This window comes from Chlorocebus sabaeus, chromosome 29, assembly GCF_047675955.1.
Source record: "Chlorocebus sabaeus isolate Y175 chromosome 29, mChlSab1.0.hap1, whole genome shotgun sequence".
NCBI classification, from domain to species: Eukaryota; Metazoa; Chordata; class Mammalia; order Primates; family Cercopithecidae; genus Chlorocebus; species Chlorocebus sabaeus.
This window is the reverse complement of record NC_132932.1, coordinates 23,412,511-23,427,543: the sequence shown is the minus strand read 5'-3', so window position 1 is coordinate 23,427,543 and position 15,033 is coordinate 23,412,511. Positions and strand designations below refer to the sequence as shown.

Here is a 15,033-nt window from a genome sequence, read left to right as displayed (position 1 = left end):
AATTTTTGTTTTTGTTGCAATTGCTTTTGGCATCTTTGTCATGAAATCTTTGCCAGAGCCTATGTCTAGAATGTATTTCCTAGGTTATCTTCCAGGGTTTTTATAGCATAACTGTAAATGTTTGTAACAGAAGTCTAGAGTTGTTCAGTATGTCCATCCTTTTATTGATCAAGATGAAAGGATTTCTGAGCTATCTTGAACTACTTTCATCTATTACTATTGTTAAGAATTGTTTCTTCTTTTCCATTCTTCTCATTTTAATTATTTTCTGTGCTTTGTGAGCATTGATTTTGCTTGTTATATTTTTCTTTTTTTTTTTTTTTTTTTTGAGACAGTGTCTTGCTCTGTCACCCAGGCTGGAGTGCAGTGGCCGGATCTCAGCTCACTGCAAGTTCCGCCTCCCAGGTTCACGCCATTCTCCTGCCTCAGCCTCCCGAGTAGCTGGGACTACAGGCACCCGCCACCTCGCCCGGCTAATTTTTTTGTATTTTTTTAGTAGAGACGGGGTTTCACCGTGTTAGCCAGGATGGTCTCGATCTCCTGACCTCGTGATCCGCCCGTCTCGGCCTCCCAAAGTGCTGGGATTACAGGCTTGAGCCACCGCACCCAACCAACTTGTTATATTTTTTATTCTGTCTTCCCCTCTGTTATATTTTATTTTTAGGTTTACCCTTAGAATTTTAAAGGCCCTATTTCACAACTCTAGACTTAAACAAAATCATTTCCATCTTAACAAACAGTGTAAGGGCCTAAAGCACTTTAATCAATCAACTTCTCTGAGTTTTACAAGGTTGTGTTGGACAATATTTCTTTTTTCAAATTGATAAATCAGAAGCTAGTATTGATTTCCATAGTCAATAAACTTTTTTAGATTAAACATCTTTACAATATGCTTCAGTCATCATTCATTCTTATATCTCAGACCCTCCTTCTAGGATCATTTTCCTGCTTAATTAATACATTCTTTAAAATTGTCTTTAGTGAAAATTTGCTGATAGTGCAATTTCCTGGTTTTGTTCACCTAGAATACCTAACATAATTTTAGTAAATATTTATTACCTATGATGTGCCAAGCTCTTTTTAAAGTATATGTATTAACTCATTTAATTGTCATATAACCTTACTATAAGACTACCTTGTTGACACCTGCTGCATAAGGAGATACTATTACAATCTGAAAATATCCCTATTTCATCTTTAAAATGTTGTTTTAATAATATCCAATTCTAGGCTGACAGTGATTTTTTCTTCTGAGCCATTTGAAGATAATGCTTCATTATTTCTCATGAGAAAAAAATGTCAGTTTTTGTTATTGTTCCTCTCCTGGATCTTTTCTATATCTCTGACTTTGAGATTTTCTTTGTCTTTAGAGTTCTAAAGTTTAACAACAGTGTATCCGAATGTGTATTTTTTATTCTCTGCTTGGGATTTGCTGTGACTCCCGATTCTTAAGTTTCATATTTTTTCATTAATTCTGAAATATTCTCTGCTATTATCTCTTTGATAACTCTCTTTTTTTTTTTTCTTGTTAGAATCATGAAGTCCTTTTTATCACTTTTCACAGTATAGGGCACTTATTTTTTCTTTTAATATCATTCTTTTTAAAGGCAAAGGAATCACAAGTGAATGCACTAGTCATGATCCATCAGAATGATAGATGCTTATGTACAAGAACATTTCCTGACTTCTTTCTGAACCTGTCGCCACTAGGTAATACTGCTATTTGTTTACTTTAAAAGTAGGAGAATTTAGTATGATTCTCTCCTTTTCGAAAATTGAATTTATAGAAATTTAAGGGGTACAAGTGCAGTTTTGTTACATGGATATATTACAAAGTGATAAAGTCTGGACTTTCCCTGCAACCAACACCAGAATAATGTACATTGTACCCATTAGGTAATTTATCATCCCTCACCCTCCTCCCACCTGTCTGAGTCTCCAAATTCTATTTCATACTCTATATTCATGGGTACACATTATTTAGCTCACACTTGTGAGAATATGTGAAATTTGACTTTCCACTTCTGAGTTATTTCACTTAAGATAATGGCCTCCAGTTCCATCCACATTGCTTCAAAATAGTATTGAATAGTATTCCATTGTGTACATATGCCACATTTGCTTTATCCAATCATTTATTGATGTGATTCCCTTTTCTTAGCATATTTTTTGGGATATTTTTGGATGAATTATTTTACTTAAGTTTTGGAGGAAGGAGATTTAATTTTCATTAGTGCATTTAATTATCTCCACCTGGTCTCTCCCTTGACACGTGGGGATTATGGGGATTACAATTTAAGATGAGATTTGGGTGGGGACACAAAGCCTAACCATATCATTTCATTCCCTCTCACAAATCTCATGTCCATTTCACATTTCAAAACTAATCATGCCTTCCCAACAGTTCCCCAAAACTTTAATTCATTCTGGCATTGACCTAAAAGTCCAAGTCCAAAGTCTCATCTGAGATAAGGCAAGTAAGTCCCTTCTGCCTATGAGCCTGTAAAATCAAAATCAAGTTAGTTACTTCCTAGATATAATGGCGGTACAGGCATTCTGTAAATACATCCATTCCAAATGGGATAAATGGGCCCAAATGAAGGGGCTACAGGCCCCATGGAAGTCTGAAATTTAGCTGGGCAGTAAAATCTGAAAGCTCTGAAATTATCTCCTTTTGACTCCATGTCTCACATACAGGTCACACTGATGCAAGAGGTAGACTCCCATGGTCTTGGAAAGTTCTGCCCTTGTGGCTTTGCAGGGTACAGTCCCACTCCCAGCTGCTTTCATGGGCTGGCGTTGTCTGTGACTTTTCCAGGAACACAGTGCAAGCTGTCAGTGGATCTACCATTCTGGGGTCCGGAAGACAGTGGCCCTCTTCTCACAGCTCCACTAGGCAGTGTCCCAGTGGGGACTCTATGTAGGGGTTCTGACCCCACATTTCCCTTCTGCATTGCCCTAGCAGAGGTTCTCCATGAGGGCTCCACCCTTGCAGCAAACTTCTGCCTGGACATCCTCTGAAATCTAGGCAGAGGCTCCCAAACCTCAATTCTTGACTTCTCTGCACCTGCAGGCCCAACACCATGTGGAAGCCACCAAAGCTTGGGGCTTGCACCATGTGATGCAATGGCCTGAGCTGTATGTTGGCTCCTTTTAGCCATGGCTGGGATGCAGGGCACCAAGTCCTGAGACTGCACAAAGCAGCAAGGTCCTGGGACTAGCAAGGCACTGGGAACTGTCTTTTCCTTCTAGGCCTCCGGGCCTGTGATGGGAGGGGCTGCCATGAAAACCTCTGACATGCCCTGGAGACATTTCCCCCATTGTCTTGGCAATTAACATTTGGCTCTTTGTTACTTATACAGACTTCTGCAGCAGGCTTGAATTTCTCCTCAGAAAATGGGTTTTTCTTTTCTATTGCATTGTCAGGCTGCAAATTTTCTAAACTTTATGCTTTGCTTCCCTTTTAAACATAAGTTCCAATTCTAAATCATATCTTTGTGAATGCGTAAAACTAAATGCTTTTTAGAGCACCCAAGTCACCTCTTGAACGATTTGCTTCTTAGAAATTTCTTCTGCCAGATACCCTATATCACCCCCTAAAGTTCAAAGTTCCACAGATCTGTAGGGCAGGGGGAAAATGCCACCTCTTGTTTTCTTTTTGAAACTCCATTTTTATATATTATAAACCTTCTCAATATTTCCTCTGTATCTACCTTTTGTGCATATTTTACATATTTTATTTATTCTTCATGCTTTATTCTGGGTAAATTTTTCAGCTCTCTCTTCCATTTTAACCGTTTACTCCAGCACATAACTTTTAAATTTCAATCACTATATTTTTAACTTCTAGATATTCTATTAGCTGAACCATATAAACTGCCAATATTTGACCATTTTTGACCAAATAGAAAGTTTCAGATGGTTCAATGTGATAATTGGTTCTTCTAAACAATCTTCAAGTATTTTTCATAGTTTATTGTTTCTAGCATGGATTTTTAATTTCCTGTTTTATATATGTAAATATTTTAAATAAACTTACGTTTATATTCTGTACCTGATAATTCTAACTTATGATGCTCTGTATCTGATTCTATCTTTTCCCCCACTGACTCTCACACATTGTTTCTTCATGTGTGTTTTTTTTTTTTAAATTTTGATTATGAGCTAATGCTCACTATGTCTTTGTGGGAATTTTAAGGTCTGGGTAGAAGATGCACTCCTCCTCACAGGATTTACATCACCTCTATCAAGACCACTATGAATCAATTTTTTGGATCACGAAGAGTGAATATAAACCCTACTCCTAAATGAAGGGCTACTTTTAGCTCTTAGATTCTCAGGGGAGCCTTTCTGATTCCTTCCATTCAGAGGCAGAGCTGAGACAGATAGTTCTCCTCGCAATCTCTCTTTACAGGATGGATTTCATTTTTTGAATTTACCTTTTCACTGAGGTAGACCCTGGTTTTGTATGGGGAATCTCCATTCTATTCCTCCTTACCTTCTGAAGGTCTAAGGACTTGTCTATCAGGCAAAAGATCTTAAAGCCAAAAAGTGTAGGTTACTGAGACTGACAACTGTTCCCACTAAGGCAATGCTCCAGCTTGTTTTTGGCTTCTGAGGATTTTTCTTACTTTCTTACAAGCTTAGTTCTGCATTTCAAGATATGTTTTACATATTTTACCCAGTATTTTAGAGGTATTTAGCAAAAAGCCTTTAAGGATATCAAGTCCATCATGTGGTTAGAAATTGACATATACAGTCACATACTTGAAATAATAGTTCAGCAAGTTTAGCTCTAGGGTGATCATGATTTTCCCTCAATATTCTGAAGATATTATTCCTTTGTCTTCCAGAAACTCAAGTTGTTGATAAGTTGTTTGCAGTTAATCTGTTTTTCATGTGTGGTAGCTTTTAAGATTTTCTTATCTTCCCTGATTTTCTGTAGTTTCACTATTTTGTATCTATGTGGGGATTTATTTTCATTTGTTTCTCTTGATACTAGGAGTGGATATTTTTTCTTAAGTTTTAGTAAACAGTTTACTTCATATCTTGATTCTCCGACATTACTTCCATATTTCTTAATTTTCTTCCCTTTCCCCAAATCATCAACTGTTTTTCTTCTGTCTTAGAAACTGAACTGTCATTTGCTACGATTGCTTTGGGACCTCAAGCTCCAAATAACCACCAATGCAGCTCCATTCACAACCTCATGCTTCCATTCCTTTCCTAGCCCAGGTAATTGTTTTCTTAATTGTGTCTTTGGTATGCCTCCTTTTATACTGCATCTACCATTGATCTGTATTTGGAACAGAATATGATGTTACAACACCATCTTAATTGGAAGTCTATTAATTACTTAGACTATACTTGATAATATCTAAATTCCAGAAATTTTGAATGTGAGTGAAGTCACTAAAAGTAGATACATGGGTCATATTTGAATGACAATTGGAATACATAGCTAAATAATTAGAAGGCTTCTGCTTCATGATTAAAACAATTCAGCTTAAATCTGTAACTTTATTGATGTGACTTCAGGATGATCATCTTTCAAGCAAGTGTATAGCTAGACAAATCAGAGTCATGAGGAACTGGAGATGGAGCTGTTTTTATTTAAGAAATGGGTAACAATTTCTTATTCACAGACAATGAACTCAATAAAGAATTGTTTTTTATATTAAGAAATAGGTAGCAAGTTGGTACAGAAACACATCACTGTTGCCTCTTGCTTTCCTCCTTTCTTCCCTAGCAGTGTTGAATCCCGTTAGAGAAGAAGGCTCTCCTCAGACTAGTGGGACCATTATGTAACCCAGCATGTTTCTACAAGCTGCTGGCTCTCTCCTGGAAAAAGCAAACTCCATAAATAGCAGGCACTCAGCAGTTATAGGATAGATCAGGGGGAGTAACCCCATAAAAGCAAATAAACATCCAACACCCCACCTTGGAGAGTCCAGGCTAATACATCAAATACATTTGCCTTTGGGTAAATAAAGATCCACTGGCCGTCCAACCCAATCTCAGTGGTAAGTTTCACCCTGGGGTGATATTTTACTGCTATTGCCCTTGGAGTCAGTAAATATTTGTATGGAAAATATTACGCAACACCCTGTTCCTGTTATTCCTACACCACTAGTTTCTCGAACCTAAAACATTTTTGTAAACTTACCTTTATTTTGGCATCAAACCTTTGTCTCTGCTGGTTTTTTTCCAATATAAGTCTCAACCTTTGAAAAGTTTACTAAATTTGCAACTTTGAAATGAGGAATAGTATTTCCTTTCACATAAAAACGGACTCTTAATTTTGCAAAGTAGCCAAGACATGTTCTCTGCTCTATTATTCCTAGCTTGGAAGCTCTGTGGGCAAGAGATTGCTGAGGAAGAGAACGTGTAAGAACTCTCACTGAGGCACAGTGATGACAGAAATGGGATACAGTACACAGGCTGAGGCATGAATAAACCATTAAGCTTTCTTCAGTAAACTTAAGAAACAGTTTCTAGATTTGTTGCTAAATCTCGTTCTGGTTTGGTGGGCAATGGAAGAGCATTGCAAACTAAACTCAACCCTGCCTTGACCTCCTGGACAAGTCAAACCAAGGCTGCTATTCTTAGAACTAAAACCCCAAACACTTCACACTACTCATGTGTGGACATAAGGATTGCTGCAAAAGGACTAGACATAATTTGAAGACATGAGTGAAAAATGCAACCTGAAAGCACTACCCAAAAATGAAAGATTGGAGCCTAGGGGACCTTGGTGATCATAAAGTCCAACACCTTTCTTCATTATTCATATTAAGAAACAGTACCCAGAGAGCTAAGGAACTCACCTGAAATTCCTTGAGAGATGTGGAACTGGGGCTGTATCCCATGTCCCTGATCTATTTCCAGTTTTCTTTTGACTTTTGAGAGTTCCTTGCTATCAAGTGGCTTAGGTTTGGATCCTATCTCACTTTCTGTTGAACTTAATTTTACTAGTGAGAAGTGAGCCAATGATTACTTTTATGGGAGAGAATTAACTAATGTCATAGTAGTGAAGGTCTCTAAGAGGCAGAGGGCATAGTGTGTGCAAAGGTCCAAATGGCATGAATGAGCAGGAGTGTGGGTCATGGTGCATAATTTATTGTGGCTGCTGAGCAAGTTCCTTAGGGTGAGCCTGAGTGTGTGTCTGTCTGTCTGTCCGTCTGTCCGTCTGTCTCTGTCTCTGTGTGTGTGTGTGTGTGTGTGTGTGTGTGTGTGTGTGTGTGGTGGAGGTGACAGGAAATGTGGTTTAAGAGTTGGATCCAGAGTCACAAAGGCATGTATATGCTGTGGTTTAATTGCCTTCCCACAAAAGATGTGGAAGTTACAACCCCCAGTACTTGTGACTGTGACCTTATTTGGAAATAAGTTTCTTGCAGATGATCAAGAGGAGGTCATTACAGTAGGCCCTACTCCAATATAAGTGGTGTCCTTATGAAAAAGAGAAGTGTGGACACAAAGACACAGAGAAGGAAAACAATATGAAATCACAGGGACAATGCCATTCACAAGCCGAAGAATGCCAGAGGTTACCTGCCAGGAGAAAGCCATGGAACAGAGGCTCCCTCACAGTTCTAAGAAGGAATCGACCCTGCTGACACCTTAATTTTGGACTTCTGGTCTCCAGATCTGGGAGACAATAGATTTCTGTTCTTTAAGCCACTCTGTTTCTGGTTGTTATGGCAGCCCCAGGAAAGAAACACATGCCAAAGTGGAGAATGTGGATTTGAATCCATAGATAAAGGAGCGTTGTTGAGGGTTTCATGCAGAGGCGCACACAGTCATTTTGCAACTTAGAAAGATAAAGATCTTCCATAGTCATGCGTGTGCACATGGATCAGAGCAGGAAACAAGAGAGGCAAGAGTTCATTTAGAAACTGTTGAAACTGTTCAGGTAAAACATATCTGAATTAAGGCAGTGGAAGTTACACATGATTAGGACAAATTCATTAAGTACTGAAAAGTAAACTGTCAAGAATCTCAAGTTCATATTATCAGAGAACTAAAACCATAAAAGGCCACTTACTTTATGTGATTCCCCTCAGAAAAGAAACTCAGGTTTCATGATAAAGTGGGAGAAAATGTTTGATTTGGACTTAGTCTTGAAAATTTAAATTAAAAATTATAAAATCAAGTTATCTTATCTTGAATGTAATTGTGGTTGTAATGCCAACTTTATGCACTAATTCTTAGAATGACAGAGAATGAATTGTAAATTGTTTCATATTTTGGCTTTCTTTTCTGAAAAAATTATATGATGAAACATTATGGCTACCTTCACTTCTGGAGCAAGAGTGTAACAGTTATTTTCAGAAAAATAAAACTGAGAGTTTCATCAGTGTTCTCAGGGCCTCTCTTTTCATCTTGTGACATGCAAATCATTCTCATTTGAAGTGCCTTTCATGTTGTTATCATTTTCATTTTCTCTGTTTTAGTTGTTCCTTGGCTAGAAACAGAGCAGAATTCTGGTGAAGACTAGTTTCACATCAATCTGCAGTAAGATTTAAATCTAGAAATAAAATACACCTCAACATATTGGGTTGTATTTTCTTCTTTTTACTCTTCTTTGTTAATGACTATCAATATATCATACCTAGCTGGGTGTGGTCACTCATGCTTATAATCCTAGGAGCTTGGAAGGCTGAGATGAGAGGATATCTTGAGCCCAGGAGGTCAAGGCTGTAGTGAGCCATGACTGCACAACCACTCCAGCCTAAATGACAGAGAAAAACCTAATCTCTAAAAACATTTTAAAATTTTAAAAAATTAGTGATGCACATATGGCTCATTCCTGTAATCCCAGTAACATGGGAGGCTAAGGCAGGAGGATCACTTGACCCCAGGAGTTCAAGGCTGCAGTGAGCTGTGATCACACCACTGCACTCCAGCCTGAGCAACAGAGAGAGACCCTATCTCAAAAAAAAAAAAAAAAAAAAAAAAAATTCACACTTAGCCAAACTGTAGTCACAATTTTAAATCTGTGCAAATTCCAAACCATTATTTTTTGTAATCATCTTTCTAGAAAGACAGTACTGGCTACAGTAGACAAAGGGGATGGCTAGTGGAGGGACTAGAAATCAGGAGACCAGCTCTACCAGTAGCATGATATGTAGACTCCCACAGCTTCCATTTGGACATCCTGAAAAGGCAGAATTTAGACTAGATGACATCTCATGAGAAACGCTCCATGTTTGGGCTTTATGTTGTAGTATGCAATTTATTTAGTGTGTGCTCATGGAGAAGTCACCAATCACCTAAAAATCCTAAATTTCAGTTTTCATATACAGAAAACAAGAGCCTTTATTCATTATATATTTATTAGCACGTTTCTGAAAGAATGTGAGGCTATTAATAAGAATAGTACTAGCTACTTTTCACCAAAAAGAGACTACTTAGGGCAATGATTTTCAAATTTTTGCACAGCAAAACACCTGATATAGTGCAGACATAAGTTGTGAACAGGTTCATTCACTGTTTTAAATAAAACAGTACATAGAAAAGGATTTATGGGCCAGGTGCAGTGGCTCACGCCTGTAATCCCAGCACTTTGGGAGGCTGAGGTGGGCAGATCACTTGAGGTCAGTTTAAGATCAGCCTGGCCAATATGGCAAAATCCTGACTCTACAAAAAATACAAAAATTAGCTGGGTGTGATGGCATATGCCTGTAGTCCCAGCTACTCAGGAAGCTGAGGCAGGAGAATCACTTGAACCCAGGAGGCAGAGGCTGCAATGGGCCGAGACTGCGCCATTGAACTCCAGCCTGGGCAACAGAGTGAGACTCCGTCTCAAAAAAAAAAAAAAAGGGGGGGGGAAAGAAAGAAAGAAAGAAAAGGATTTATGGATTGTAGAACTCTTAAAACTGCTCTGCAAAATACTGAAGCATGGGGGCCATGGTTGGGAAAGCAGTATTTCTGAAGGATACACCGAGCAGTTTTGGAAAAGACAGGAGAGGTGCATTGATATTCATGGCTACAAATATAGAAGGGATTCAACTATTTTGATGAAGAATGTTGTTGGTGGCCGGGTGTGGTAGCTTATGCCTGTAATCCCAGCATTTTGGGAGGCTGAGGCAGGTGGATCACCTGAGGTGAGGAGTTTGAGACCAGCATAGCCAACATGGTGAAACCCCATCTCTACTAAAAATACAAAAAATTAGCTGGGCATGTTGGCGGGCACCTGACCTGTCATCCCAGCTACTCAGGTGGTTCAGGCAGGTGAATCGCTTGAACCCAGGAGGTGGAAGTTGCAGTGAGCCATAAGACTGTGCCATTGCACTCCAGCCTAGGCAACAACAGCAAAACTTCGTCTCAAAAAAAAAAAAAAGAAAAAAAAAAGGTGTTGGTGTCATATAAACAGTAAAAAGGAAATGATGATATTTGCAGATTCACACGGAGGCAGGCTTTAAATCGAGGACACTCAAATAGAATTATGGTGGGCTGGATCCCTAGTTTTAAGTAATTTTCTTAAAAAATTTATAATTCATCTAATTGTCTCCATTTTGTTCTCCCCATTTCTGTGTTTGAGTAATCTTTTTAAAATGTAAATCTGATGTGCCACTTCATTGCTCAAACCCTCCAGTGGCTTCCCACTGACTCTCTGGATGAAGTCCAAGTGCTTACCGTGGCCCTTGCCCATTCATATCTCATCTGATGACACATTGATTTCCCTTCTCTCCAGTTCCTTGAGCACACTGAGCTCTTTCTTTCCTTGGGGCCTTTGCACATACTGTTCCCTCTGCCCAGAACACTCATTCCTCTACAGCTCTCCTGGCAGATTCCTGCCTGTGTTTACGTCTTAAATAACTTCCTCAGAAAGGACCTGCACCACCCTCCCCCGCTTCCCTGCCCCACCAATTTATTTTAGGTCCTCGTAGTATTCCTGCTCTTGAGACGCTGTTTATTTAACATCCACCTCATGCCCCATCCCCAGATTAAGTTTAAGAAAACAGTTTACAAAATGATGTAGTACATGGTTCCAATGTCATAGGGAAATATGTTGAGAAATATGACTATGTTTTGCCCCCACCCTGTATTTGTCCCTGTGCCTTGCTCCTGTTCAGGAAGGTGGTCATCTGTTTCCATCTTCACTGCCTCAGGGGAGGGATGTAGCAGGGGAGGAAAACAGAAACCCTGGCTTTTCCAAAAGTATCCATTTCAGTGGTTCCAATATTAGAATAGAAAAAACTGAGAAACATAGATAAATAATTCAGATTACTACATGCCATTACACAAGTGCTATTTCTCTAAAGATTAAAGGGTCATTCCAAGTGAATACATATTCAACACTGCTCTAACATATTTGCTATTCTTGGAAAAGTCTGGACATACTTGACAAAGTATGACAAAGTCTTGACTCCTGGTTACATCAAACCTTCCTAAAACCCCTCCTTTATTGTCTCTTCTGCAATCTGCATTCTAGCACGGATCACTCTGGAATGCCACAAGCCTGGGGGTGGGAGTGGGAGGTGGCAGGGAAACAGTTTTCCCAGTGCTGTTTCTGGCCCTTGCTTTGCTCACTAAGGTAAGTCTACAGGCCCCTACTGCATCACCTAAACCACACACAGCAAGATAGCTCTAACATAAGCCAACAAGCTCCCAGTACTTCTGTTGGCCTCAATGGAAGTGAGAAATACAGTAATGGATACAAAACACTATACCCATTACATGGCAGGTTTGATTTCACCAAGGATGAGGCACACACTGGCCTCCTCCTGAGACTGTGCGGGCTAGAGAACAAGACTCTCAAGGAAGGGGTGCCCATCTCCAGGATGTGGAGGGCCTGATTTCTCAGGGGGCCTAACGTATTGATCCCCACCTCCTGCCATCGAAGCAGGAGAAACATCATAGCCAACAGATTACATGGAATCAAAATCAGAAGGGTCAAGAGAATTCCAGAAGCATAACTTATTTTCTGAATAAACATAAAATATACTTATCCTTAGACTAATATGGCAGGAGGATACAATAACCTCCCTCAATCACTGAGAGTCCTAAACATAGCAGAATTTGCTTTAGCAAATGAAAGGATTTCATTAGCAGGGCAATATGATGACTAAGAGGTAGGAGAGGCAGGTAGTGACTGGGAATGGGCTCAGCATTTTTGGCAACTAACTCTTCTCACAGAATAGGGGTCACAAGATAATAAAGGTAAAGAAGAGATGAAGGAAAAGACGGGGCTATATTCAGAAAGATCTTGTGTGAGAAACCCATGATGTTCAGTTATCATCCTCTGTAGCCAGCAGCACCAGGGACACAGGAACATGAGAACAACCTACTTCTCTTCTGATAAAATTCCTCACGATCTTACCAGGACTTAAGAAAGCAGATTAACTTTTAAGGTAAACCTATCAGTCAAAGAGATCAAGAAGGTCACCCTCACCTACTCATTGGGATTTATAACATTACACCCCACAACCTGAGATCCCAGGCAAGTCAGTGGGAAAGGTAATAACACATCAGTGTGAGTGCCAGGTATCAAATAGAAGATTACACAGTCACTCAACAAATATGGATTAAGCACCTACTGTGTACCAATGTTAACTCTAATGCAAATCCTGTGCTTTCTGATGGGATGTTAAGGGAAGAAGTGCCCTGGAGGAAACAGGGAGGAGAAAGAGAACAAATCCACTGATCTCATGGTTTTGTAGGTAGCAGGCCAGTTTATGTTCATTAGTGTTCGATGCAAACAAAAGTCAACCTTAAGATCATTCCTGTTCAACATGGCTGCATCTGAGCACCTAGGCAAGAATCTGGCTGGAGCATAACTTGAGCACAGAAGAGAGCTCTGAAGCAGGCTTAGCACATCTACCTTCGGTGAACCCACAAGTCTGCACTTAGGTGGGTTTCTCTGCAGGGGAGGGTATTACCACCCGGACATGGTATATACCAGAAGCACAAGACAGCACATACCTGGGGGGACAGGGCTCTGTGTTACAGGTCTGGCTCATGGCTGGAGGACGGTGGACCATATCACACAAGCTGTCATTGACTGTCTGCTGGGTCTGGATGTGTAAGCACACTGCTATGGCTTCTTGATGGCCTGCAGGTTGGAAAGAGGAAAAAATGCAAATGACATAGAATCATTTATTGTGGAAAAAACAAAATAGAGTCTTAGGTCTTCTCATTCTTAGAACACTGCCCTTTTGACTATCATAGGGCTGCAGGATGTATTTCAGAGTACACCTGGGAGCAAACAACTTTGCATTATCCAAAGTCTCCCAGTCTACAATATTCCTTCATTCGCCTTTTAAATTCAGTCCCTTTACTCCCTCTCTCCCAAATCTGCTCACCTTGAAACATTCAAGAGCATCCCGACTCCCCACCCCTCCTTGGACTTATCTGTATTCCAAATGTACTCAAATCTAGGAGTTCCCCCAAATAAGCCATCAAGGTGTTTCTTCCAAACAGTCACAATAGTTTCCCTAAGAGGAATTTTTGAATCAGCTGCTAAAGAATAACATTTTCTCTATATCACTGCAAATGTGCTAAATCTGGCAGACACATAACTCCTCAAATTTTTAATTATGATTTGAGTTCCTGTTCACTATGACTGTAATTTGTAACATTTCTACTGCTGGGAAAAACAATAACAACACCTCCTATTTGCAAAGTGTACAAGATGCTTTCACAATAATCAGTGAGGTCAAAAGAATGGCATTATTACCTCCATTTTATTAATTTAATAATAAGGAAACTGAGGTCTACAGAGAAACTAAGACAGCAAAAATGTGGTAGATTCAAGCCTAAAAATGAAATTCCCTGCCTCCTAATTCAGTGATCTTTCTTCTGTACATACTCTAGGGATTCTAAAATGCAATACAGCCAAAAAGTACAAGACTGCTCCTTGTGAAAATATGAACTTTCACAAGTATATTTTCCCTTTGAGGCCAGACAGGTCTGTCTGACCCCAAAGCCTATGTTCTCAACCAGTATTCTTTGTCTGCTGAGACAAAAAAAATTATTGGGAAATCAGATGGAACAAGATGTAAATCAAACTTTTGATTAAAAAGTCACATACGAACTGTAATAGCAACTGACTATGTTATTTGAAATATGCAAATGCATTCATTTTCATGCAAGAATGTACATTCCATTATGTTACAAGGTTGTGGTTCTTTTTCCAAATGCCATGTTTCAATTCAACCATTTTACAGGATGTAGTATTGGCCAAAGATACTTCTAAAATACATATTTGTGATGTTCAGTTCTTTCTAATAAATTTTCTCCTGCTGTCTTCAGTTGTAATTTTATGTTCCCTGCCATGCCGGATGCAGTATTAAATCTGCATGTATCTTCTATGAACTTTTAAAATAAACATTGGCTAACCTGAGATATAAGAAGGCATTGCTACAACTTAATAACTCTAGGTTTTATTTGCAAATATCAAAACTTAGTTACCTTGTAGAGGTTTAAGGGTTCATTTCCTAGTATGTTTCATTTTTTTTAAATCTGAGAAAAATCCAGTTAACTTCCAAATATATTTTAATTTATAACAGAAATCCTTTAGAAATTTGTATTCCAGAGACTATTTTGGAACATTTTCTGAATAAGTGGGCCTTAAAGCCCCATTATAACCCATTCTGGATGGAATTGTACAACACTCATGACAAACTTTTCTATCTTAAAGTAAGTTTACTGAAAAGAACTTATAAGTTTAATAGCTGATTTAGGATACTTATTGAAGTAGAGTATATTTTCCAAAAATGGCCACAAAATATCTTCCATCCCATACATTGGTCCTACAATGTTACTTTGACATTTCTCACCTTAAAATATTTAATGAAGCATTTACTTTCAACAATCAAAGTTAGAAAAGGAAAAATTATAAAAATAAGTTTACCTCATCTTGTAACAAAATTTAGGTAATAATTACAACTATGAATTTAGAATATAATACATCAAGTGCTGAAACATCGGCATCATTTTTCAAATAAAATCCTTTTGTAGCACAAGGCAACATCCCTTACTTCACATTTGACTTTTGCGGTGTTATTATGAAAGAGTCTTTTTTTAGAA

At 38.8% G+C, this 15,033-nt stretch overlaps 1 protein-coding gene across 11 annotated transcripts in view; it reads right to left on the bottom strand.

Moving 5' to 3' along the window:
* Positions 1 to 15,033, bottom strand: part of ADAMTSL3 (ADAMTS like 3) — a 402,196-nt gene that overhangs the window by 103,241 nt on the left and 283,922 nt on the right. For all 11 annotated transcript variants that reach the window (XM_007990199.3, XM_007990200.3, XM_037987797.2 and 8 more), the window contains one exon: positions 12,928 to 13,057. In XM_007990199.3, the coding sequence (XP_007988390.3) occupies positions 12,928 to 13,057 (130 nt within the window). The remainder of the gene's footprint in view (positions 1 to 12,927; positions 13,058 to 15,033) is intronic.